The sequence below is a fragment of the Pogoniulus pusillus genome, chromosome 9 (assembly GCF_015220805.1).
Source record: "Pogoniulus pusillus isolate bPogPus1 chromosome 9, bPogPus1.pri, whole genome shotgun sequence".
Taxonomy (NCBI): domain Eukaryota; kingdom Metazoa; phylum Chordata; class Aves; order Piciformes; family Lybiidae; genus Pogoniulus; species Pogoniulus pusillus.
This window is the reverse complement of record NC_087272.1, coordinates 25,988,264-26,014,852: the sequence shown is the minus strand read 5'-3', so window position 1 is coordinate 26,014,852 and position 26,589 is coordinate 25,988,264. Positions and strand designations below refer to the sequence as shown.

Sequence of the window (26,589 nt, the reverse complement as noted above, 5' to 3'; positions counted from 1 at the left end):
AGGTAGAATATACTACTTCCTGGGAAGGAAGGAAGCATTAAGTGCTTAGCCTACTATAGCTAGTTGTAATGTTCCTGCTATAATAATAGATTCTGAGTTAAGAAAAAAAAAAGTTTTTTTTACCCAGATGTCTTGTTTAGAGAGAGGTGATAGATTACAGGGTTACAGATGAAGTTGATTAAAGGTGTCATTCAGTTAAGAACTGCCTTTTTTAACAGGTTGGGTCCCTTCCAACCTGACATTCTGTGATTCTGTGAAATTTAAGTAGAAATAGCTAATACAATTTAAATAAACATATTTGAAGATTGGGGATAGGTAGTCCTGACTATGATTACAGGGCTTGAGATTTATAGCTCATTTGTTATTTACTCTCTAGGATGCTAATGGGATCCCAGAGCTATGTATTATTGGAATTTACGAGCAAATGGCAATGTAGCAACATGCTGAGTTGTTGGAAATTTCCATATTTGCTGTGTTTTGATGGAAGACTCTTTGTGGAAATGCATTTCCTAATTTGGTTTAGCTTCCTTACTGCTGGCAGGTTCCTTGTGAGTTTACGTAAAATAATTTTGTAGTTCCCACTAGAAAATGTGGAATGACAAGATGTGTGGGAACATAAGAAATTAGCATTTTTTAATCTTCTGTATGTAGGCAGATTGAAGAGAAATTGAGGAGAATCAAAATAGGTCCACTAGAATTTCTAGAAACCCAATCCTGTTGTGCCACGTGTTCTTCTTGACTTTGGGGAGCGCAAAGACAATGCATCTTTCTATCAAGTTGAAGTAAATCCTCTTTTTTGGGATGATTCCCATTCCTGGGATTTGTGTGTGCAATGGTGTTTTGATTAATTGATGAACATTAGCCTATCTAACTGACCTTGTGGTATGTGTTCAGAGATGAGAGGGAAGGTACAAGCAAGAGAACATATACAGCTTACTTTTCCTTTTTATGTTTGCCTCACTTGGAATCCTGAAAAGATCTGGTGTTAGTAGGTGATAACAAAGCTGCATTGTTGCATGTCTGTTAGTGAAAACATTGGAGCTGCTGGGTAATCTTCAGCTATTCAGTCGTACAGGAAGAAGAGTTACAGGAGGATCACTGTTTAGATCCAAGACTTGACTGGGTTTATACTCCAGGTTACTTAATTTGGTAGGGTTAAATAGTGAATTATGTGCTTCCCAAATTGCAGACACTTGCTATCCTTGTGTTGGTATGTCTTTTATTCATTACTGGATTGTATTTATGGCATGTTCTTACTCTTTCCTGATTTATTATGGATCTCTTTACTGAATTATTGAGCAAAACTTTTAAATAAAACATCAAAGAATTCTCTTCAGCTATCAATTCTCCTGTAGTTGTAAGATGTATCAACCCTTAGGACCACTTTCCTCTTCAGAATACTGACATTGCTAAACTTATTCTTAAATGTGGTGTGCAGAAAAATGTTCATTCAGTATAGCCTTTTTGATTTTGAAAGTGAAATTATTTGCCTTACAGATATGCAAAATTAGGTGGCTTCTTGTACAAATATCTTAGTATTTGTTCTTTCTATCTTAGATGTGCAGTGTTTGGGTGTTTGTTGTTTGTTTTTCTGAGTCCCATTTAATAGGTGAATTTTTTAAAAGTGCTTACAGAAAATGTAGTTAAATTGTTTCTTAAATATAAGTCTGTTATCAGAGCTGAGAAAAAAGATCAGAGCCTGACTTCCTTGTCTGCACCTTATATACTGCTTTGCTTGAGCTGGGAGGCCATTGAATCCAGACTGTTATGAAACTGGATTGTGGTTATTTGTGAGCAATCCCTAGCTCAGGTCTTGTGTTGCAACTCATGTAAGCTCTACTTGTTAATGCCTTTGGGGGATTTATCTGCTTATTTCAATGCATTAAAACTGACTTTATGATTTTGATTACTGATGTAGAATAATTTTATGCTACCTTTGAGGTTCTTGTCACTTCCATTGGACCAGCAAGTCTGGTTTTAGTTTTTGTGGTGTGTTTTATTTTTTGTTTTGCCTGGAGGGGATTAGTGTTTGTTTGCACATAATGAAACAAAGAGAAGGCATGAAACATTGTTCAGTTATTCCAGAATCTCAGTAAATAGTTTCAAGTATATGCATTTTGCTTGAAGGATGAATGGGATGAGGCTACTGGGAACCACATTCAGTTTCTGAAAGTAAAGCATAAGCTTTGATTCACAGAAATTTGGAACAGCTTGGCATCTCTATCTTTTTTTATATAAACATGCGTGTTCCTTTTGGTATTTAAATGTTTAATTTCTGTTAACACTATTAAATCATACTTCTGTCATCTGGCTATGGTCCTGAAGGCTAGAATAGGCTTGACTAGAAAACCCTTCTTCTATGTCATCTTGTCTAATATATTTTACTTTCCAAAAGGGCATAAGCTGTACAAGGAGAAAAACTTACCAATGTCCTGATTTTAAAAGAAAAGGGGAAGGGACTGTGTTTCACCAGACGTTAACACTAATTCACTGGCAAGAATTTTCTGTAGGCTTAGCCTGAAATGAGAAGGTGTTTTTTGTATCTGACCATGATTTCAGTAAGTGCTTGGACAAAATGTTGAAAGAGCAGTATAGGTCTGTTGAGTATGAAGATAAAATCTCTAATTTGGGAAGCCCCTGACCAGCATTTAGGTGAAAGCTGAACAAGATGTTGAGGAATTAGCACTGCCTGCTTGCTCTGTTCTGCTCTTCTCATAAACCACAAGTTACTACTGCTTAAAACAGGAGGAAAAAAGGGGAGAACAACACAGACTTAAGAAATATGATCTGTATTCCAGGGCTTCATTGGGAGAGGTAGCTTAAGAATGCTGTGTTAGTTCTGTCAGCAGAGACTTCAAAAGAAAAGCTAAGTAACTGTTTGTTGTTCTAACTTTGCTTTATTGTGTCTCCCTAGAAAAAGATAGACAAAAATGACTTCTAATGCATCTTTCCATTCACATGGAAACTACACATGATTCTGTTTCACCTTTGTGGGGAAATTCCCCTTATGAAAATTATTTCTGCACCCTGTTGCTAGTGATGCTCGTATGGGTTGTAGTTCACATAACCAGACATGCAAGTTAGACAGAGTTCACTTGCACTCTGCAGTGCCCTATTCACTCTGCAGTGCCCTATTTTTTTTCCTTTACAACAATAGCAGCAAATTCTGTGATTGTTGTCCTGCAGAGAAGTGATAATTAGGTCAGGATAAAGCATGACAATGTGATGTAGCATAAAGGGGTTTTCAAATTAATAGGGATGCATTACTTCCAACCTATACTTTGTGAAAATAATCATGTAGTTGGTGCCAGGAGCACTTTTGTAATCTCATGCCATCTGTGCATCTGACAGGATATTACAGGAAACTCATTTGTACATCCATTTGGGAGTATATCCTTCCTATTAAAAAAACCCAAACCAAAACCTAAACAAAACCAACAAAAACCCAAACCAAACTCCCCCAAACCTGAAAACCTCACCCATTTCTCGACTGTATTTTACAGTGGAAGATACTAGACTTTAGGCAGGTTGCTGTTGAGAGAATTCATTGTTTTCCATTTTATTTCTTGGGCTACTTATCTGGTTTTTCCCAAATGGCAAAACGTAGATACCAAGATACAAATGTGCCAACCAAATGGTGATGTTCAGTGTCTCCAACCTCAGGAAAGTTTTTGTTTTTTCATCCTAAAGTGTATGCCATAGCTGTGTTCCTGTTCACCAGTCATGATGGTACTGGAGTGAAAGAGAGGTTTTTTCCCCCACATTAATTCTCTTATGGAATTACAGTGTGCATGTTGTGTTGTGTTCTGACAGCTGGAAGGTGAGGTCACCACTCTTTCATCTATTCAGCGATAATTGTGTATATATAAGCCAGGATCTCTTAGAGTGGACAAGACCTCTGCATACGGATGATAAACTAATATTAAAGTCTTGAGAGAGTTAGGAAGAATATCAAACATCATAGAATAAATGGGGACTGGTAGATAGAATAATTTAGCAGTGCTTTTATAATTACAGTGGATAAAATGAAGCAAGGCATAATTAAACTGGAATTTATTGTTGTAAGGTGCTTTGGATGCACCAAGTATGTGCTTTAGGGGTCAATGCACAGGGGAAGGATCCATCAAAGGCTACTGTCCTGGTAGGACATAAATCCTGCCAGCCTGGTTTAACCCTTGCTCTCCTCCTCCTGTTGAAGGTCTGGGAAGTTGAGTAGATGAGCAAACAATAAAGGTTTGGCCTCAGCAAAGCCTTGAGGGCTAGGGGCTTAGCACCACATCAGGTGTCTTGTGCTGCCCCTCAACATGCCTGCATGGTAACATGAGGCATGAAGCTTTGCATTCATTTGCCAGAACAATGATGCTAGTGCCTATTGGCGGCCAGTTTCATTTTGAAAGTGGTGTATTTAATGGGGGGTGGTTTAGAAACCATGCCTTTTTTGCACTGACCCTCCACCAGGAGCAGCACCTCATTTGTGTCTCGTTAACTGGGACTTGCTCCGGCCACATGTTTGCAGCTAGCACTAGAATCATAGAATCAACCAGGTTGGAAGAGACCTCCAAGATCATCCAGGCCAACCTAGCACCCAGCCCTAGCCAGTCAATTAGACCATGGTACTAAGTGCCTCATCCAGGCTTTTCTTGAACACCTCCAGGGATGGTGACTCCACCACCTCCCTGGGCAGCCAATTCCAATGCCAATCACTCTCTCTGTGAAGAACTTCCTCCTAACATCCAGCCTGTACTTCCCCTGGCACAACTTGAGACTGTGTCCCCTTGTTCTGTTGGTGGTTGTCTGAGAGAAGAGATCAACCCCACCTGGCTACAACCTCCCTTCAAGTAGCAGCTCAACAGCAGCAACTCAGTTCTTCTCTCCTTCCCTCTGCCTGGAACATTTTGTGTTTTACCCCAAGATCATTATCATGAGTTTTGGAAGAGTCTTAGTACAGGAAACTTACTCAGGGACCAAAGTGTCCTGAGTACTTATGCTGGAGTTAATGCTAAGGCTCCACAAGCATGGTTAGAATTTTTCTTGTTTTCACATTCCTATTTTCCAAGTTCTAATTGATTAAACTGTTTAATTCTGAGTTTATAAATACTCTTTGTGCAACTACTTCCTGTTGACTGAAAAGCCAAAGAATCTCAGGGATTTTTTAAAATTAATATTAATGATAAAAATTAACATTCATACAGAAATTAATATTAATAGCATGTTATTAATTTCCAACACAGCTACTAAACGCGATGATGTAAAGTTCAGCCCTAGAGATCTTTACACTGTAGGATGGAGACAGCATCAGTCTGTTATTATCTTGTATTCTTTTCCTGCTGGCCTAGATAAACTTTTAGCTTGGCCTGGTGCTGCTGTCCTTGCGTTAGTGGATATTGCTTTACAAACGTACATGAGGTTTAGTTGCATTTATGTCTGCATTGTGTTTATACATTCCTTTAACTCATGCAGTAGCTGCCTTTAGTCTACATGGGATTTTGTATAAAGTAACAATACAAAGACTTGACTGTGTTGTAGAATAGTCACTTTCCCAGAATCACTTGTACTCTGTCAAAGAAAAAAGTATACTCTTGTGAATGACCAAAGAATTCAAAGCAGTTGTCTACTCAAGTGAACACAGGTTATCTCTATACTGGGAAATAATTGTGAAGGTGATTACAATTGTTGTTTCTTGTGGTTAGAACTTAAGCCTATCCACTACCTTTCATTTACAATAAAGCATTCTCTGTTTAAGTGTTTGATGGCAAGGAGGTAGCCATCATCTCTGTGCAAGTTAGTTTAGAAACTGCGATAACTTGGCATATTGGAAAAGTACTAAATATCTTTTCTAATCATCAATTAATTAAAAAATAACTATCACATTACTGTTGCAGAGGCATGGTATTGGAAGCCTTCAGCATTCTCTTTCTGTGGGTTGATACTGAACACAGGCAGGCATTACCTTGATCTACTGGTACAGAATTAATCAGAACTCCTGCAGTCTCACTTCTCAGCTACACCATATTTTGCAGTGCACCGTGCATTAGGTGTGTAAGTGGATTCTATGCATCATCCTTTTCACCTCTGCAGGTAGTATTTGGTATATGAGGATGCTGATGGGTGGCCACAATCGATGGGAGGACCAGGAGAAAATTAAGAGAAAAAACTGCTCTTTCTTCTTCTTTCCCTGCACCCATCTATTTCTCATGACCAGCTATCTCTGCTTCACTCCTTCCCCACTGCCCCCCTTTAAGGCATCTGAATAGATAGAGCCTTTTAGGCTTTTTGATGTGAAGTAGTGAAGGTGAAAGGGAGTAGAGAGAAGGGATGGGCACGAATAAAATGGACAACAATAAGGGGTGTGTTTAAGTTTTAATGGTCTAATTTGTTGATGGCAGGGTGTCATGAACTCTTTCGCCAGAGAAGTTGTTTAGATTTTAGTTGTGGGGAGATTTTAAAACATAGATTCAGTATGGGGAGAGAAGGAAAGCTCCCTCCCATCCCTCCCCCATTTCTTTTGTTGGATTGGGTTTTATTAGCCAAAAAGATCAGCAACACTAGAGATAAGAGTTGCCTGCTAAGAAAGACCTTTTCTTTCTGCATTTTGTAGCTCAAAAATGTTTCCAGCTTTTTTTTCCCCCTTCCCCCAAATATTAATTATGGCTGATAAAATGCCACAGGTGCCTCACATTTCCTTCAGAAATCCTCATGGCTTACTTCACATTGGCTAGGTTGATGCTAAAGGTATGTCCAGTCTTCTAATTTATGGTTAACAAGTCCATATTATTTTTATAATCCCTATTATCATGCAATAACAATTCCCCATGTAGGATCAACTGGGTACTACAAATAATTTCTTGTAAGTTTCCTGATAATAAGAAATATATCTTCAGGAATGAGAGGAAGCTTATTACAGTAATTGTTTGCAGGTGTTAAATGAAGAGCATTATAGAAATATATATGTGTAACACTCTATTAAACCAGAATCTCATAATAAGGGATAGCTAATGATAAAGAAGTCTACACATTTCACAGCTCAGAAATTAATTTCTTAGACTTCCATCATTCAAGGAAATCGCATTCCAATCACTGCTCAAGTGACATGAGTTTTCATACTTGCAGTACTCTCCTGTATTGACAGCACATCAGAAATATTTCCCTGAATAATAAGGCTAATTTTCTAACCCAGTCAACCCTCACTTTCAAGTCTGGATTGGGATGGTGATGGAAAGGTTTCTGCAGAGGTTGAGGTACTGAGCCTTAAAGCATTCTTTATTCTTCCAGTATGATGATGGCAAATATACTCTCTCTCATTTCAATCTCTTGAATAAGTCCCTAATGAAGAAATAGGCAGTTTTGCCTTGCTGTGCTTAACGCTTTCCATTCCTTCCCCTTCTAGATCTTGTCCAACTACCATTAATCCATTGCAACCTTTTGATTAATTTTACAGAAGTGAAAACTGTTAGCAAGCTCTTCCACTTGCAGGAATAATTTTTTTTGCATAGGTAGTAGTCTCTTGTTGATGTTGCTTAATGAATTACATCCAGTAAACACCAGACAAGGGAAGGTTTGCAGGGTTGGACAGTCCTGGCCATACTGAAGAGTGGAGCATATACCCATTTGAGGAGGGGAGTCCTGTTTACAGGGCCACAGATAGCTGTGCGTTTTCCTGTGTAAGAAGTTTCTGGAGCCCCTTCCTGGCTCTTCTGAAGGTGATGAAGTGGCATGTACTGAGTTCTCACCTTCTATTTCTGTCTTCACCCCAGCTTTGCATTACTGTCTGCATGCCAGCCCTGGTGCACCAACGGCTGCACTGCTGGGCTGTATTCTAATGCATGCCAGCCCTGGTGCACCAACGGCTGCACTGCTGGGCTCTATTCTTAGTTTGCATCAGGGAGGACGGATTTGAAGCAGTGGTTTGCTTTGCCTCTGCTGGACTCTTCCTCTCTGCTGTAACTTCTCCACAAAATATTCAGCTGTTTCTGTAACCTTTGCTCTAGCAGCACCCTAGCATTCACTGAGGGACATTATCTTTGGATGCAACTCAGAAATAAAGAATGTAGTCTCAGAAATCATCACCTCTAAATATTGAGTTAGATGGTTTATGAAAGTGCAGTGATACTGTAAGCTATCTGTATGTCTGTCTTTAGAAGTTACTCTCCTTTCCCCTTACAAAATGGAAATTGTCATCTTCATCACCAGTCTACTCCTCTCCATACTGCTTTTCTTCCCTGCTTTCACAATTGCCTTTAAGTATCTGTAATTAAGAGCTGCTGCTGTGGATTGCAGTAGGGTTCAGGCAGGTGTTTGACAGACAGTACCACTTGTACACTGGTACAACTGTACATGTTGCGTCAGTTTGCTTTGCTGGATGTCTCACATGAGTGCTATCTCTATCCTTCCAGCTCTGTATGAGGCTGCATCTACCTTGATACTGTAATTTCAGTGGGGGAAACGAGGAGGAGATCAAACAGAAGAACCGTACCTTTAGTAATAAAGTTCAAATCAGTCTGCTTTATTGGCAGGCCAGAATGTGTCTGATATGACTGCTATCACTTTGAGAAGTCTGACTCTCAGTGGTTGGGGACGTGGAGATAATTCTTCGCAGAAAAAGTCAGTCTCTCTGAACTGGGATGCTCTTTGAATCATCCAGAAACTGTAGAATCTACCAATGCTTTTTTTTTTGGTCAAAGTTCACTTAAATGCAGTAAGTCAGTATGGGGATAGCAGTATGGGTTGTGCTCTTTGCTTGGGTTTCTCTTGATTTCACTGATGGGCATACTGTATGTATGAAGCCAGAGATGCACTCGTGTCACAAAGAAATGGGTTTGTAGTTGGGCAAGAAAATACAAACTCCAACAACTTCCAGTTCAAGCAGTAAGGTGGAAAGAAAAAGACTGGCAGTCTGAATGAATTAACTCACTTGTTGGAAGATGCTGAAGACACTGCTTTGCCAGCTGCTGACCAGCAGCTGTGTTTTATTGGCTGTAACTAAGATTCAATTATGGAAATAAGAGCTGGTATATAGATTTTTCTTTCTTTTGCATATGTATCTATAAGATGTGAATCTAAAGAGAAACCTGTAAAAGACTCATGAAAATACAAGCTATTTAAATGGGCAATAAAGATATTTAGGGAATTCTGTGACTATCATCAGATTAGCAAAAATTATGATAGTATCTGGGGAATATTACTGGAGACAGTTGTATCTCACAGGTGAGCATGATTTTAGACAACTGGAAGAGAATAAACAAGCCCACAACATCAACATGTTTATGCCTTATGAAGGAAGTATAGGAAACAGTCAGTCTCTTCTAATACACAGATTGCTTTTGTGGAATTAAATTGCCTGATCAGCTCCCAAAGTGCTGTGTCTGATATTTTTTCCTGCTTATGCTGAACATAAAATATTTGAATAATTCTGTGGGCTGCAGAGCTCTGTAAAGACAATTCCCTAATATTCTTTGCAGGGGGTAAAGATTAGTGTATCTATCTCTGACCATGGAGGTTCCCAGAAGAGCTAGTGCAGTGCTAAAGCTTTTGAAGAAAATATGTATTACCTGCAATAAGATTCACAATCTTTCTGTTCTTCTGGTTTTATGAAGAGTAATAATTTTAATATACTTACCCGCACAAACAATATGCAAACTGATCATTCCCATTCTGCTTTAGTAAAACATGATGTTTCTAAAATGATGCCTGGAGTTACTTTGAATGAATGATGTGATCTCCACTGCTTTAAACAGTATTACTGCAACTGTAGGAACCTGATCATGACCATCTGCACTATATTCTTCTCAAGCATTGTCTAATGAGAGGTATGGAAGCTCAGTGTGTCTCAGAACTGGCTGCTGGACAGGTCAAACAGGAACTGCAGCAAGTGTGAGATGTACCCATCTGTGTGTTTACAGCAAGTGGAAGAAGGGGCAGAGTGGTCCTGGGGCAGCTCACTTGTGTGAGCTGGGCAAGTCCCTAGCCCCACTGGCTTGAGGTAGTGGCTGCCAGCTTGAAACCCCTTGAGGGAATCTATTCTTTCAGGCTGTGCAGATGTTGTCACTGTGATGATGCACCCTGGGTTTGCTCTGAGCAGTGAGGCAGAAACTGATGGGAGGCCAGTTTTAGCCCTTAGGCTACCTTCTGTGGAGGCACAAGTCTACCAAAATAAAATTATTCTGGGAATGAGATCTTTTTCAGATGCAAGAGAAAGGAAGAAACAACAATGGGGAGTGGGGGAAAGATAGAGGAGATAGTCCTAAGAAAGTTGCTGACCAAAGAATTTACATAGTTCAGCTGAAAGTTGTTTGGTGATTTTTGGTTTTCGTTGTGTTTTTTTCTCATGAGATTAGTAAATTCCAAGGAAAAGCCTTTCACACTTTATTACTGTCCTGGTAACAAGGCAAGTCTTACCTGTTTTATTTTTGTTTTTCCACTCTTAAGAACAAGGATTCTTTTATAGTCTTGCACACAACAGTAAAAGGAAGCTTTGCTTGCTCTAAGTTAGCATGTGGTTAATAGTAAGTTGCAGAACTTAATTGGCAGATCTTAGTGATGCAGTGGTCTGAATGTTTCTGATTGCTAAAATTTAAGGGCTGGCACACTGCTCTAGCTGTGGCAGATATTAGCAAAAGAATGAACTTCACATGCCTGATCTTGTGCTTGCTCACTATTTTGACTGTTGGAATTGGGAACAAGAGAAGGAAATGCTAAATATTCACTGAAAAGTGCAACAGCATTCCAGCAGTAGTCTGGCAGTAACCATGATTTTAAAGTCAAATAAGCATGTAGTCCCTGAATGAGCAGACACACTCCTGAAGTGTAGTTGTTTATCTGAAAAATGATTCAGATGGTATGATGGAGCTTCTCATTTGAGTGTTGTGATTGTTACCAGAACAAGCAGTCTTGCTCTGAGCACAGCAAGGGAAGAGAAATGACACTGCCAAATCTGAAAATACAATCTGGCATTTGAATGAATGCAGGGTTGGTCTTTTTGCTTCTTCTTTTCTCTAGTGGGTGGCCAAAGTTAAAGCCTTGCTGTACCAACTTATTCCAAATCTTGTCAGTAATATCCGTGGTGATTCCTGCTCTTGGGCATGGTAATCTTTTTTAACCAAGTGTAAGCCGCTTGCCTGGGTTAGTACACAAACAGAGAGGAAATAGCATCTCCCCTTGTGTTGGCTCTTCACAGCTTGCAACAGAAAAACACAAGGCTTAGAAATTAAGACTCCGTGCAGATATGAGGAAGAGATCTTTTCACAGTGAAATTTAATGATACTCATGGGCATTTTAAAAAAGTTCAAAAGCAAAACTATGTTTTTCCATCATGTGATAACTCTTTTGAATTACTGAGAATTAGGAGCCCAATACATGATCACATCTAGGAAATGAAGTCATGACAGACTGGAAAGCACCTCATATGTGTGTGCATGTGTTCACACTGCTTAGCTCTCTCCTTTTACAGGCTGTGCTGTTACACCTGTGGAATGGAAGAGCAGGGAAATGTTCTCCTTGCTGACCCTGTAGACAAGCACAGCTAATGTGAGAGCAGGAAAAAAAGGCAGGGTTTCCTAATGGGGTCATAGAGTAATGGTATCTTGCTTTGATCAAAAGGTACTAGGCATTCCTGGCCCTGGCAGCATTGAGTGCCAGATGTTGTTAGACACTAAGTGTATACACTCTGTGCCATCTGGGACATGGGCTCTAGGAAAGCGGACACTTGGAGCTGGTGTAAGCTGCTACCAGAGCATTGCTGAGGTCCTGGGGCAGGTAAAGTTTATGCTGTCTGCTGATCTGCCTGGGTTCATTATGGTGGAAGGATGTCTAGAATTTCATTTTCTATGCTACTTTCACCATAGCCTTCTCCTTTTCTCCTTAAGAGTCAGTCAAAACAAAGCCCATTTTTAAAGAAATGAATGTAGAAAATGTGAACCATAAGGATCTTTTACAAAGTGTCTTTTACAGTGCTGGGGACATAAAACAGGGCAGTGGAAGATAAGCCATTATGTATGTTGAGGAAGTCTAAGAATAAAGATTATAGGCAAACAGTCTACCTTTCTTTACAAGGCCTTGATTTACATCCCTGAAATCTCAAATTTAGCTATTACAATGAAGTCCTGTTGCACACGGAGCTGACTTTTTATCACCACTTAAAATCTAATTAATCCGTATCGAAGCACAAAGATTTCTATTGTGTTTTAGGGTGAGGGGTCATAGAGCCCTCTTTGTTCATCCTCAGGCTTGTAATCATCAGGCATTGGGATATAATTTTACCAAGCAAATTGGAAGGTAACAGATCAAATCCTTATCGGAAAGCCTAACTCATGGTTTAGTGAAGTCCTTCGTCCTTTATGTGAAACTTTATATTCATGAAGAACAAAAAAGTGTTTCAGAGCCAACAAAGGGTTAACAGCAAGGGCTTATATTTGGGGCAGCAGAGGAGTAAAATCATCATAGCTTCCACCATCACTCAAGGTAGCAGTTGTTGCAGAACTGCTGGGGAGACCTTCCTCCTCAAGCTTTCGGGACTCTGCTTTTACAATGGCCTTGGTCTATCGGCCAATGATGCAGTTAAGTGGCATACTCTTCTCTCTCTTGGGATGGATCCTGTCCTGTCTCACCACCTATCTACCCCAGTGGAAAAATCTTAACTTGGAACTGAATGAACTGGAGATCTGGACCATGGGACTCTGGCAAGCTTGTGTTGTCCAGGAAGAAGGAGGAATGCAGTGCAAGGACTTTGATTCTTTCCTAGCTTTGCCACCAGAGCTCAGGATTTCTAGGGTTTTGATGATTTTTTCCAATGGATCGGGGCTTTTGGGCCTCTTGCTCTCAGGATTTGGGTTGGACTGTTTGAAAATTGGTGAAAGACAACAGGAACAAAAGAGAAGGCTGTTGCTGTTTGGAGGAATGCTCTTCTGGATATCGGGGATTACAGTTATTGTCCCAGTTTCTTGGGTTGCCCATTCCACAGTTCAGGAATTTTGGGATGAAAATATACCAGATATTGTTCCCAGGTGGGATTTTGGGGAAGCATTATTTGTTGGCTGGCTTGCTGGATTTTGTCTTATATTAGGTGGATCCCTGCTTAGTTGCACAAGCTGTTTAACTGACATCCATCCATCTTCCATCCACTATGTGGTAGCAGAACAGCAAGATCAGTGTCAACACTTAGAAACGGAAACTAGGCCTTAAAATGGAAGGTTCTAAGCAGGACAAAAAGACTGCCCTCTCTTTTCCAAACCTTAGTATAAGTCAGGAGCTTGTTCCAGCAGCAGTTCAAAAGACTCTTTGTTACCTAGCTGATTGCCTAAAGTTATGTCTGTTTCCGCCAAAACTGGCATTGGAGGGTGGTGTTTTCTCACCTGCAGGACCATTTCAAAACTGTTTCACAGCAGGATGCTGAAGTTTTCATAGACTGCACAGAAAGGGTGACTTTGCTTTCTCAAGAGCACTGTACAATCCTGAAAATGACTGCCCACGTTCCCTTACAGCTTGGCTTTTGAGCAGCATAGGCTTGCTTTTCATATAAAACCAATCCAGCTAGCCTCAAAGCTTGACTCCTGGTTGCAGTTCTCCATTTGCCTAGTGCAGACTTGAGCTGTTACATCCTAAACAGTCTGACCACAGTGACTGCATGAAATCGTGTGTTTCTGTGTACTTGGAAATTGTTGTGCTAGGAAGACTGCAGGTTTCTGAATGTCTCTTTGTGCATGGGGTGTTAGGGGGTGGGTGCTTCATACCAAGTAACTTGTGTGAAGCTGTTATTCCAACCCTTTCTGGCACCTGCATACTTTATCAACCAAAAATAGGCTGAGAAATGCTGCTTTAAAAAATACTTGCACTATCTTCTTGCACTGCAGGTATCGAGGCATCCTAGCCAAGGCTCCTTAAGCTCTGTTCACATTTCTAGCAGTATGTTGAGCCTGCAACCTTTGACTTTAAATAGGCTAACTGGCCACAAAGCAGACAGCAGCCTGTGCTGTACATGGAAGTGTATCAGTGTGGTACTAAAACTTTGGTTAAAAATACACTAGCGGAGCTGTTGTCATGCTCTGGCAGAGGGAGGGAACGCAAAACACAGGCTTTTCTTTAAACAAACAGACAAAACTAAGGAAAGGTGAGCCCAGCTGTGGCCACACCCTTGAGCTATTGGTTTACCCTTTACTGGTTTCCACTACGTGTGGAACCAGGCAACAGAAAGCAAGAGGGGAGGAGTATATCATGCTTCATAAAGTATTGTTTTATGTTCTCTATGACAAAGAATTAATCAGAACAGTGTTTGTGAAGGTGAGCATTTTAGAGCTTCTGTGACTGCTAAATATGAAGCTGGTCTACAGACACAAGCTACAGTTAGCTGGACTGCTGTTGTCTGTACTAGGATGGATTTTAACTGGTACCTGTAACTATTTACCAGACTGGAAAAACTTCAACTTAGATTTAAATGTACTGGAGCTCTGGACCATGGGACTCTGGCAAACCTGTATAGTCCAAGATGTAGGTGGAACACAGTGTAAAGACTTCGATTCTTTCCTAGCTTTGCCTCTAGAATTCAGGATTTCCAGGATTTTATTATCTACGTCAAATGGATTAGGACTTTTGAGCCTTGTCATCTCTAGTCTTGGTTTGGACTGCTTAAAGATGGAGCACACAGGGCAGAAGCTAAAGAAACAGTTGTTGCTACTTGGAGGAATACTCCTGTGGATGGCTGGAGTTCTGGCCTTAGTCCCTGTTTCTTGGGTTACCCATACTATAATCCAGGAATTTTGGGATGAAGATGTGCCAGAGATTGTGCCCAGATGGGAAATGGGAGATGCACTGTTCAGTGGCTGGTTTGGTGGATTTTTTATAATTCTAGGGGCATCTCTTCTCCTCTCCACAATCTGCTTATCAGCTGACCACCAACTACCAGAGCAATATGCAATGACAGATATGCAAGACACCCACCGACATCTGGACACTGGAAATGGAAGACTTTAAAAGGGGAGATATCAGGTTTTCAGATTTCTTCCTGCATTACAGTAAGAAAGGTCTGCTGAACAGACAGATTACTGTTTACAAGATGAGGAGAAGAGGTTGTTTCTCACTAAGTAGTTGCTTCAATCCCTACTTATCCTCAATTTTAATTGTGTTAATTGATGAATTATGAGTGATCTAACTCACCTCTGTATTCCTCCAGTATCTGATCAATTGAAGATCTTTTCTGGTAGTTTTGCATGGTTTTTTTTTTAGTATAAGCAAGTACAGAATGGTTATTCTCTAGGCAAGCACGGAGAATTGACCATATTTTAAATGGGCTGTTTTAAAAAACTAGTATTTTTGTAAAAAAAGACATTGAAGTCCTGAAATAGTTTGTAGAGCTAGTTCAACATGCATTACAAAAATCCAATGCAGTACAGCCTAGAATAATGCTCCCTGGACTTGCATAATTTGCAGTAAACTAAATGTTCTCAGTCTCTTGTAATACAAGGTGCAGTTTTTACTGAAATGTGTAAAACTAAGAATCAGTTTCTATATAACATCCTAAGACTTGTCAGTGATTGTTGGGAACTTCCTAGCAAGGGCAGTGGTTTTATGTTGACAGAGCTGTAGCAGCCACCTGTTTCTGCAAAAAGCATATAAAGACACTAGAGCAGCAATAAAATAATGAAATAAAACACTGGTCTGGGAAAGCGCTTTGTTAAAAAAATGTATCTTCCAATCACTGAAACACATGGAAAGTGCAGAGACAAATTAATCTATGTGACGTACTTGCATACTCTTACAGACAAAATTAGAACAGAAACACATTCAGAATATAACCTGATTAAATATTTAGTTCAGTCCTGAGCATTTTATATTTAATACAGTATAAACATAGCAATAGTTTAAAAAAATACATCTTATCTGATTTGTGTTCTATTGCAATTTGTGCTAGACTTTGCTCATTTGGCTAAATATTCTTCTAGCAGTAATATTTAGATTTTGTTATATGCATTGGTACCTGGAAATAGAACTAAGGACAGTCATTAGCCCCTGCGGTGCAGAGTAAATTCCACTTCAAGAGTAATATTTGTAATTTTAAACTGGAGGGGTGGGGTATTTGTATTAGTATTGTAGCTTATTTTCTTGAATGTTTTAAGTGTGAATAGTCTGAATTGGTTAAAAAAAACCCCAAACAAAACTCAAACCCCAGAACTGCTTTAACAGCTGCCTGTAACTATGTTCAGCTTGACCAATTTGGAAAACAAGGAGTATGGTCAAGTCTCTCATTTTAAAATGAGTTCTGCAAACTAAAGTCAGTGGCCCTTAAATTTTGACCTCACCTCTCACTTACAAACAAGAATATGGTACTGTTTGGTTTGTTTTTTTGGGTTTGGTTTTTGGTTTTTTTTTGAAAACCATTCAATATGTGAGGAGAAGCAGCTAATCTGGCAAGAATTTACACAGCTCTAAATATTTTTTTCACAATAGCATCCTTAATGTCAAATATTTTTATGGCCAGAACTGAACTATATTGAACAGAACATAAATAAGACTGTAAATAAATAAAAGGAAAAAAAAATCATAAAAGTACACCTCTAGACATCATTCTACAAACAACTTACATAATCAAATTGAGAAGCTGAAACTGTCAACCTTCATTTCACCTCTACATTAAATAATCCAGATTTTTTTTTTTAAATTGTCCTTTCACACATTGATGTTATCTCAAACCCAAGAAGCAAACAACAAATGGGACATTCATAGAGTATGTTCAGTCATCTTGCCCAAACCAGCATGTCTGGCTGTACGCTTAAGTGAACGGATCTATTTGTGCACAAGTAAACCCTTGGGTGCTACGCAGACCTAGTCACAGAATTGTCACTTTGAATTTAAGACAGCTGCTACCATAGTGTCATCGTATTTGCTTCCATTTTCTCACCAAGTGATTATAGCCCTTTTGGCAGATGAAGTCTGTGCTTATGTGGCTTGTTGCTTGGGGAAGAAAACTTTAGTCAGTGAATTAAATACATCTACCTAATATGTTGCACTCAGAAAATGACACAGTTCTGTTTTCTGCAGTGTCTACCTCCTTAATGCATTACTCAGAGAAGGTAAGACTCTTAGCAGATTATTTGAATACCTTTATCTAACGCTCTGGACTTGTAACAGAATGTAGCAGGCTGCTTCATCCAGGACAAATTTGAAATGTGCCATTCACATCTGTTTGTTAAGCCATATGTACACCCACAGTGGCACACAGGGTATTTGAAAAAATGTTAGTTATTGTTCCAAAATATGTGAAAACTTCAAAGAGCTTCAGGAGCTCTCTCTTAGAAGCAAGATTTCTGATTTCTCAGTATATGACAGCTTCTTCTGGTTTCAGTGTTTTAATAAAACACCTTCATATTTGTAAACCCAAACACTTTTTACCTGTTCCTAGTCAGCACTATGACAGCTTCTAGGACAGAAATTTCCATTTGGAAACATACAGTGGATGTAACTATTCCAATTTCAATGCTGGTATTATGAATTTGATTCAGCTTCTAGTTCAGAAAGCAGCTGCCCCTTTTGGTACTCTCACAAGAAGTATTTAGGGTTACTTGTCTGCCTTGCCTTTCTCACTCTCCTGCAGATGCAAGAAACCTTTCAGTGCAGGTCAAAGTACTGTACTGTACATTCACAAAACTGAATTGAACTCTGACTCTTCCTACAACGTATTAAATACAAATTTGTTTTCAAAAACAAAGTTCCATTATCGATGTTGAATCTAAGTAGCAGCTGTTGAGAGGCAGCCTTGATGTTTTGGAAAGGAGCTTACTCTTGCAGTTAACTTTTAAACTATAAAAGTTACACTCTTGTACAAAAATATTGCATGGCAAAACAGCCATCTTCACAGTCTGCTCACATGAAAACAGTGAAAAGATAAACAATCCTCTGTTGAACATAATATTTCTCAACACAGTGCAGTTCAACAGGATACATCCTCAGTACTGCCTTTGTTCCATCTTTACAAAATTAAACCACACAACCAATACATACAAACTGTACAAAATCAGCATACCAAAATTAATCTACTTTGGTTTTCTGGTTTTGGGGGAGGATTTGCCATTTTTTAAGCATACAACAATCCAATTCACTATATTTTACAAATAAACATATCAATAGTGAATGTAAAATAGAAGATTTTTAAAAGCAGGTTATTGGAAGTACAGAGTTCATCTGAAAAGAGATGAACAAGTAGAAACACGCTGCAATGATAATGCATAATTATACATCATCAGCTGGAAGGGCTGGTATACTGATCTTTGCTCTTGTGAAGTATGCTATCTTCTCTCTGAAATTAGAAAAGAAAGCAAGTTATTATTTTACTATTTATGGCATGACTCCAATGTCATCTGCTGTAGAGTTGCTAATATTAGACAGCACACATCTTTAAAGTTCTAGGTATGGAAAAATACGCAGTGAGGAAAACACAGAATTTATTTAGATCACGTGGGCCATTTGGACATAATTCCCTCCCTAAGCAGATTTATGTAAAAAAAGACAGCTCCAATTCTGAAATACAATATAAAATATAAAAATGTTGTAGATTTTTATATAGTGTGATTAAATATTTTTATGCATAAATATAGTGATTTTAATCTTATTTAATCAGTAATTGCAATGATGAGACTTCAGTGACTAGGTCAGTATTTCATTTTCTATGATGACATTTCAAAGGGGGTGAAGGAAAAGGCAAACCAAAACATTTTAGCCTGACTTGGGAAAAGTGGGGTTAAAAAAGAAAAAATGTACCTGGGCAAGACTCAGAAGCTGAGTTGTCAACCCATTCTCTAGTTGCCTCCCCTGTGCTGTTACCATTTCTGTCTCCTATGAACTGAGAAATTACTGAAGCATAACAAGTTTACAGAAGCTTGTCTGCCAGCAGCCTGGAAAGCAAGTGATAAGTATTGGGGGCCTAAAACCTACAGCTCAGAGGAGTCACTCTTCTTGAGAGCTTCAAAAACGCCAATATCTGATTAGCCTGTGAGGCCACAGCAATGTAACAAGTACAGCTGCAATTCAGCCCTAGGAAGCAACTATTTGTCCAATAGGCTAAACTTTGTTTTACACCAGCAAAGCTTGAATTCCACCAAAGCCATCAGTTCAGAGGAAAATTAGCTCTGCAAAATCAGCTATATAAATAGGATTCCTTGGCTAGTAGTGTGGTGATTAGAAGATTAAGGAAGATCTAGTTCTGTGATACACTTCTTGCAGGAGAATGATGTCTTGAGCACCACTACATATTCCTGTAAATTTGGGCAGCAGTCTGTCTGTGGTGACGGTAAACTGACCAGCACCAGTAAAAACTTTCTCAAGACTTGCATAGAAAGTGAAAACTGTTTGAAGATGCCCTGAATTTCATAAAGATGATAAAGAACTTAGATGCAGTGGCTTTTTCTGAGAGACTTCTTTTTTTTGGCCTTACTTTGATTCTGTATCATTAAATTGTGGCTTGCAGTATGTGCCTCGCAGGCCCCTATTATCTTATGGATTTCTCAAAGTGCTCACAACAGACTGGGTTATAAAAAGGAAAAAAAAAATATCATTTCACACTTATTAACAGCTGACTTTGATTTCTGGATTCCTGCATAGGAAATCCAACTTTAAAAATGGGTGTTAGCGACAAATCAGATTCAGTGAGCCTGCAGTACTGCTTCTTCTGTGTGGAAGAGTAACCATCATTATTTTTCAATTGACAGTTTTATTTTTCTACCAAAGCACAGCCTTTAGCTGCCAGCCTGCCACTTACTGCCCAGCCATTTAGGAATTTAGATCTGTCAGAACTAAAGTTTGTGATAGGAAGTGTTTATTCTGGCTTATGCTACACAAGAACAATTAATTACTTCATGTAATTGGTGCTGTTCCTGCAACCAAAAGGAGGAGGAAAACAGGAGAAGGGACTCAAGGTCTTTCTTGAACAGCAAGTCTTAAGGAAGGCACAAGCAGTGGTTAGTTTCCTGACAGGTGTGTACTGTTCCACTTCTTGAGGGGGACACCTGCTTCACGAGACCTGCCACCATGAGGAAAGATCCCATTACTTAAAGCCCACTGTCAATCTACTGAGGACGAGGTAAGCCATTGCAATGGTCACACACTGACCCACAGCAGATGCCACACAGGCATCTGAAACTTTTCACCCTGCTTGCTCCCCAGTTCTGTGAAACCTTAGTCTGGAGCTCTCTCAGAAAGGTCTGATGTTTCTTGCAATTCAAAGGCATGTGTATTTTTGACTAATATTACAGGGCATGCTGATTATATTTAGAAATAATTCATCCACCTTTACTACTTGAGAAGGAGCATAAAAAGCAGAACAGGCCATACCTGAATGACTGCACCTGCAGTGGCACTTTCTGGCTCTGCTCCCGTAACCGGCACACATCCTTAGAAGCTTTCCTCATCAGCTTCTCAGTGCTCAAACCCCGTTTTTGTTCTTCTTTTGACAGTTCAGCCTGTAAATGAGGGAAATTACTGTATTGTGCTAATAATGAACAATGGCTCCTCTCAAAGAAATGACAAATTCCTTATGTCAAGCAAAACATTTGGCAGTGCTAGGTTTAAGGTTAGACTCAATGAAGATAATTCCCAACCTAAGTGACTTTATGAAAAGCTCTATACAAGGGACTCACCAGGACAAAAGACTAACACCACAAGCCTAACTCATGGCTATGAAACAGGGTGATAGAGCTTTTCCTAAAAAGTCAAAGCAAATCCCATGCCACCACAGATGGCTAGTAGCTGTTAGAAATTTTCATGAGGTACTTCTTAGGGCTAGAGTTAGGCAACACCTAAACTTGCACAAACAAATGTTGTCCATCCAAATATCCTTGTAAAACTCAAAGACAATGATTTTTTTCCCATGTAAAATGCTTTCAATACCTAAATCAAAGCTCTCGGTAAAGTTGCCTACATCTACTCTAACATAACAAACACCTGCTTTTACTCATGAGACAACACCCATTCTGTGTATGGGACTCGACTCACCTCTATTATTTGTGTTGTAACAGTGTAAAAGCCAAGGCAAGTGAAGAGAACAGCAGGATGTTTCCTGATGTGACTGTTGTTTAGTAGCTACATACCCACCAGCGAGTTACAGTATTTCTGTACCTGAGTATTGCTGGCTCTGTCGCGTGTCCCTGTTAGTAAGCACTGCTGGATCAACAGGATCCACAACCATCATTTTGGCAATAGGCTGCTACCAAAAGTTATGTTTTGTTTTTCAAACAACTTTGTCAGAGGTTTTTGAATGTCCAATAATGTGAAGAGCAGCTCTTCTAGGTGGGCAGTCATCTGAGTTTCTTAGACAAATGGCCACTGATTGTAGAGTCCCATAACTCATGCATTATCACCTCCATGTGTGCATGGCATGGGCAATGCTACCTAGTGTGTGCACTCATCTTCACTTCTAGACTGCAGGGACTGCCACAAAAATAGTGTCTGCTGCACTTGGAATTTTGCTTCTACTGAATTGCTTCTACTGATAGCTGGCAGTTCATGCTCTTAGACAATTGTTGAAATTCTTTAGAGGATAATTTTTGATCCTTAGTTTTAGTCACGCAGACTTGAAAATGCTGTTCTGTTACCTCAGGTTAAAACACACACCCAAGCCAGAAACAACGATCTTCAAAGTTGGTCTTTTAACTTCAGAGTTCATGTCTCCAGTTCTGAATTCAACCCAGTAGACTCCCCAGCAGCAAAGCCAGCTAATTCAAAACCAGTTAGCCTGTGCTATCAGTTACATGCTGGGCATTTATAGAAATCTGTTCACAGAAGAACAGCAGTAGTGCTGCTCTGCTGAAATGCACTCCAGTGTTTTGTAGACATGAAAGAACATCACCCTTTCCAAAACTTGCTGAAAATCCAGTCCGTTTGTATTGCTGTTCACTTCTTCATTCCCCAGCCCCTAAACAGCTACAACTTTAAAATTAATTTAACCTATAAATACTGTTTTTGTTATTAGTTAGTGAGCGTACATTTGTAGTCCACTGCTCGTAATGTCTTAATTTTATGTCACTGCTCATATGCTTAATCAGCTCCCCTAATTTAACACTTAGCACTGAACAAAGTTAGAAAACTCTGAAATATTTTATCTTTTCCTTAACTATGCCATGGGATTCTTGCAACTACTGCATTCCAGGTTAACAGCATAGATGACCTGTTTGTTTTCATACTCTCTATTAACATGCATTCCTCCTTTCCTTGCTTTAACTGTGTTAGATTTCCAGAATGCTCTGATGCATGTGAGAAGGGCTGTACATGATCAGGTTTCTCTTTACATTATGCTCTTGACTGATTTGCAAAGAGAGTGAAACCTCCCTCCTATTTCACATACAGAGAAGCACACTAATACACTAGCTGTGCACTCACTGACTGCCAAAAATCTGACACTTATTGGCTAAAACGAAGTGCCAGATAGGAATTCTCTGTATCTGAGCTTAACTTAAGCAGAAACACTATCAAAGTTAAAGCTGAAACACTAATTCCTGTCTTGTTCTTTGGTGGTTCTTGTATAGAAGAAAGAAGGTGAATCTAAAGAAAAACTGTTATCCGTGCTGAACACCAGAATCCTGCAATGAGGGCATGTTTGCAATACTAATGATATAATTACAGATTACCTCTATATGTAAGATGTACTGAAAAGAAACAAAGATCTTTACAGACATCCTCTTTAACACAAACACCAAGACAAAGTAGTCCAGAAGACATAGTGTCTGAAAAAGTTCTTGCGTGAGTATTTAAGACTCCAACTTTGAAATACTGCCGGATTTGTCACAAAAATGCAAACTAAAGAGAAAATGCTTCTGGCACAAAGAATACCTACTGTTTTCTGATCTGCAGGTATTAGTGGGCTTTATGTACTTGCTGTACTTAGGAAGGTGTGGTAGGAAGGGAAAGCACAGAGTCTGTGTTTGGCTTCAAGCAGAGTAACTGTGTGCTAGCAAGCAGCCACTGATTTTCAACATCCCCCACATCTGCAGTTTCATTTTTCACTTGAGACTCTCAATTTCTCTGGCACTTCCAGCTGCTGCATTAGTTTGTGCCATTATAATGCCTGCAGGATCTAAAAAATAATCTATGACAATGTTCTTTAGGCTGCTGTGTTTTGCTAACCCAAGAGGAAACACTGACAGCAAAGTACAGCATTCTCTGGGTTGTTTTGCTCCACAGGGAAGGCTGCAATAATTTTAAAGATATAAATATTTCTAGAAACTTTGTAGGCACTCTTCAAAGAGATGAGGTGGCTGTGATCCTTGTTCTAACCTGTAGCTTGGAAAGAAGAACTTAAATGCTGTGCCGCAGCCTGCAGACATTTTAGGCAAGTATGGTATTGCCCTTACCTCTCATTGCAGTGCCTGTTACAGTGTTGATCACAGCCATCAGAAATACACAATGTGACAAACCTATCTGCTGCCTTGAAACAGCCTGCTGAAATAAGAAAGCACTAATCCAAATGATTACAATGTTTCAGAGGCATACTCTATGCTAGTGGCAATAGCCTTAGAGTAGGGGTAACTTTAAATTAAATAATTAAAAACTATCATTTCTACTCTGTGGCATAAATGTAGTTGTGCTGCTTGTATATAAGCTACTATTTTTATGGGTTAAAGCTTAGATAACATTCATGAAATTAATTCAAATTGTGTGATGTTTAAACAACATGTTATGTTAGCCCATTTTGCCCATGGGGTTTTATTCAGAACACTTGTCACTAGTAGAGTTTAGGCTGAGCATTATTTTACAGCCATCTGAGAACCCCACTAGCTATAGCAAACAGCAGGTGCCAAGGAAAGAGGCTGGAAAACAGAAACCAGAACAGATAACAACAGAGCTGGAAGACCATATTGTGAAACATTTTTGTTTCTTAAGCTATCAGTCAAGTGCTTCTTGAAGAAGCTGATATTATTATGGCAAATGACCTAACAGAGTTTTCTAACGTGAATTTACCAAACTGCTTTTTGAAACTGCAAACTTGCAGTAGCACTGTGTGAAAAGCATTTTTATAGTTTCTAAATGTTATGCTATTTGCTTGCATTTAACCTGCCACCTCTTCAAATCCCTGCTTCCTCTACAAGAGAAGACAACAATTAGTTGCTCTTCTCCAAGCTTACTCATGATTTCACAGACTTCAGTTATAACTATGTGGGCCTCCTGATATAGAAGCTATTTCCTTCTCTGAGAGCTCATCCCTCTTGACCGCTGTAATTTTATTAATCACTTTCAGAAGAAGAACTAGAACTGAACAATGTTTAAGTTGCTGGCATAACATGCATTAGTATCAGAAAAAAATGATTTGTTTTGTTCCATTTTTTTGCTTTTTGACATCTGATTTTTTTCCTTCCTGTATCTGGAGCATCTCATTCCTAACATCTAATTGACAGCTCAGCTTTTTAATATGTACATACTAGGATCATCCCTTCCCTCTCCATATAAGGCTATTTGCTGACATTTAGCTTTTAAGAACCAAAACAACAAAACTAATACTTACATATGATTGTCCTCTGCGCCCTGTTAAAGCTGCTTTTGATTTTACTACTCAAAGTGCTTTGATGACACCACATTATTCAATCAACCATAAGTAGGTGAAGAGTACAACTCCCTCCTGGATGTCACTAGCAACATTCCCTCATTGAAAACTGATGTACATTGACTGACCCAGATGGGAAGGGCTCCAGAGGGCATCTACTCCAACCTCCTGCTCCTAAGTGGCAAAGCTAGAGCTGGGTATTCAGGATCTTGTCCAATTAGGGTCCAAATATGTCCAACTGTGGTGGTTGCTCTGGAGGGTTTTGTTTGATTGTTTGTTTTTTTAACTCCCTTGGCGATCTCACTAGGCCCCTAGTCCACTGTCTGATCACCCTTAGAATAATTTTTTTAAAGGGGAAAAAAAAAAGGCACAACTTCTCCAGACATAACCCCTACAACATCCAACTTTTTAATGCATTTGGTGGGAATTTTCCATGTTCAAACTTGTCAATTGTCTCTCACTCATGCTATCATGTTGCTTGTCTTTTATGCATGGGTAAATGGCATCCCATTGTCTTTTGCAGTTGTTTTAGAGACCATCACATGGAGAACAGAGTTTGGCTTTCCTTTGCCACAACTAGAATAATTATGTCCTGTGTAAGGAAACAAGGCACAGCTGAAGTATAGGTTACTGTCTCTCTTGACCTGTTACAGACATCTTTAGACCACCAGTTCTGTGCAAACCACCAGTCCTCTTATGCTGAGTCACAAAAAGTATGTGCATACCTGGGCTGGGATGTGAGAATTTAAAATCAACTTTAAATGCTATCTTACTAAACCAACCACAACTACTACTCCAATAAGAGATTTTCTACTCTGAATTACTGAAGCGAGGGCACTAGTAAAATATTACCTCAAACTCTAGGTTTATATGTTGTAGTATTGACTAATAAAGAAAAACTGCATCCACTATGTCATTCAGAGGTGTAATCAGTCAAATGTGAGCTTCTGTAGAAGTCATTACCACGATGGACCAAATTCTTCCCCATATGCCCTTTCTCTGCATTTATTAATCTGCCCGCACATCTGTGTGCTGCTCGTACCTGTTTTTCAGCTTGTTTCAGGAGTTTCTGGAATCGCTCATCCTCTAGCACACACAGGGGAAGGTCTGTCTCTCCTCTGCCTTTCATTTCCTCAAGCTTTTGTTTAAGGTCCCGCAAGGCCTGAAGCTCATCGTTCAGACGATTCTGTCTTGTGCGTGATGCCTGGAGGTCCAGCTCCAAGTCAAGGGAAGTGCGTATGGGGCACTCTTGCATAGCTCTTCGCATGATTGGTTGGCAAACAGGCTGAATCATTGGGGAGGCAGAACAGGGAAAATTAATATCCAGACGGGTTAGGGTAGGGTTTGACATACTACAGTCAGAGAAGCTCAAATATACATATTTTTTTTACTTCAAGCAGAAAGCTGCTAGAATGAGATCCAAGCCCCCAAACTACATCTATTTTGGATTTTTTTCAGCCACTACCTAAAAATGAATGTGAAAGTTTCTCCACCCAGCTGTACAATTATGTATTTCCAAGTTAAAACAAAAAAAACCCAAAAAACATTCTGATCCCCAGGATAACACAACCCAGTCTTCCCCATAGATCTCAACTCTATTAATTTTTATGAGCATTTGTTTTTTTAACACATACTGTTATAAACTCTGTAAACATTCATTTCTTCAGCGTATTTCATATTATTTACTGTCCTTCCTTTCACAGTGACTTTATGCATAAGTAAGTTGGGCAGGAGAAGCCATTCCCAAATATCCAGTACTTCTTTCTCATGCCAAATGTAGTACTGGTGCCTGGTAACCTTCTGCAGAAATGTTTTATTAGCTATAACCAAGACTATATGAGAAACATACTCTTACTCTCTTGTCCCTCAATCCATTTGCTACTCAAATACTCCCAGAGAAGAATAAATCTCCTTTAAAAGGCCATATGAATCCTTGAAATTTCTACCCAATTTTGCTCATGATATCTGTTACCTGTGTTGACTTTTACGCAGCATAAAAGTCAACCTTGGGTCACTGTACTGTCTGGGTTCTTTAACCTAGACCCCTCTGACAGTAACAAGATCAAACGCAACAGTAA

General features: G+C 39.3%; 4 protein-coding genes across 12 annotated transcripts in view; 3 read left to right on the top strand and 1 right to left on the bottom strand.

Annotated features, from left to right (window-relative positions):
- Positions 1 to 26,589, top strand: part of DCTD (dCMP deaminase) — a 228,345-nt gene that overhangs the window by 42,826 nt on the left and 158,930 nt on the right. The window lies entirely within an intron of this gene.
- LOC135178463 (claudin-22-like) lies at positions 12,523 to 13,176 on the top strand. The gene has a single exon (XM_064149391.1). It carries the CDS (start codon positions 12,523 to 12,525, stop codon positions 13,174 to 13,176), a length of 654 nt encoding a protein of 217 aa, XP_064005461.1.
- LOC135178232 (claudin-22-like) lies at positions 14,305 to 15,613 on the top strand. The gene has a single exon (XM_064148943.1). The coding sequence runs from the start codon at positions 14,305 to 14,307 to the stop codon at positions 14,959 to 14,961; it is 657 nt and encodes a 218-aa protein (XP_064005013.1). The 3' UTR covers positions 14,962 to 15,613.
- The window catches only part of WWC2 (WW and C2 domain containing 2), a 103,802-nt gene continuing 92,870 nt past the window's right edge, over positions 15,658 to 26,589 (bottom strand). The window contains exons 21-24 of one of the 5 annotated variants that reach the window (XR_010303440.1): positions 25,554 to 25,796; positions 20,311 to 20,438; positions 18,742 to 18,875; positions 18,226 to 18,280 (exon numbers count right to left, since the gene is read on the bottom strand). Coding sequence is in view for 4 of the 5 variants with exons in the window: in XM_064148934.1 (XP_064005004.1) it covers positions 18,214 to 18,280; positions 20,311 to 20,438; positions 25,554 to 25,796 (438 nt within the window). In the remaining variant the exon portion in view is untranslated. Of the gene's footprint in view, positions 18,281 to 18,741; positions 18,876 to 19,529; positions 20,000 to 20,310; positions 20,439 to 24,170; positions 25,242 to 25,553; positions 25,797 to 26,589 lie in introns of those variants that run through there. The other 4 variants (XM_064148934.1, XM_064148935.1, XM_064148937.1 and 1 more) reach the window with 4 other exon arrangements.

Bases quoted from the DNA above. Each gene is read 5' to 3' on its own strand.
- LOC135178463 (XM_064149391.1), top strand. From the start codon at position 12,523: ATGGCCTTGGTCTATCGGCCAATGATGCAGTTAAGTGGCATACTCTTC.
- LOC135178232 (XM_064148943.1), top strand. From the start codon at position 14,305: ATGAAGCTGGTCTACAGACACAAGCTACAGTTAGCTGGACTGCTGTTG.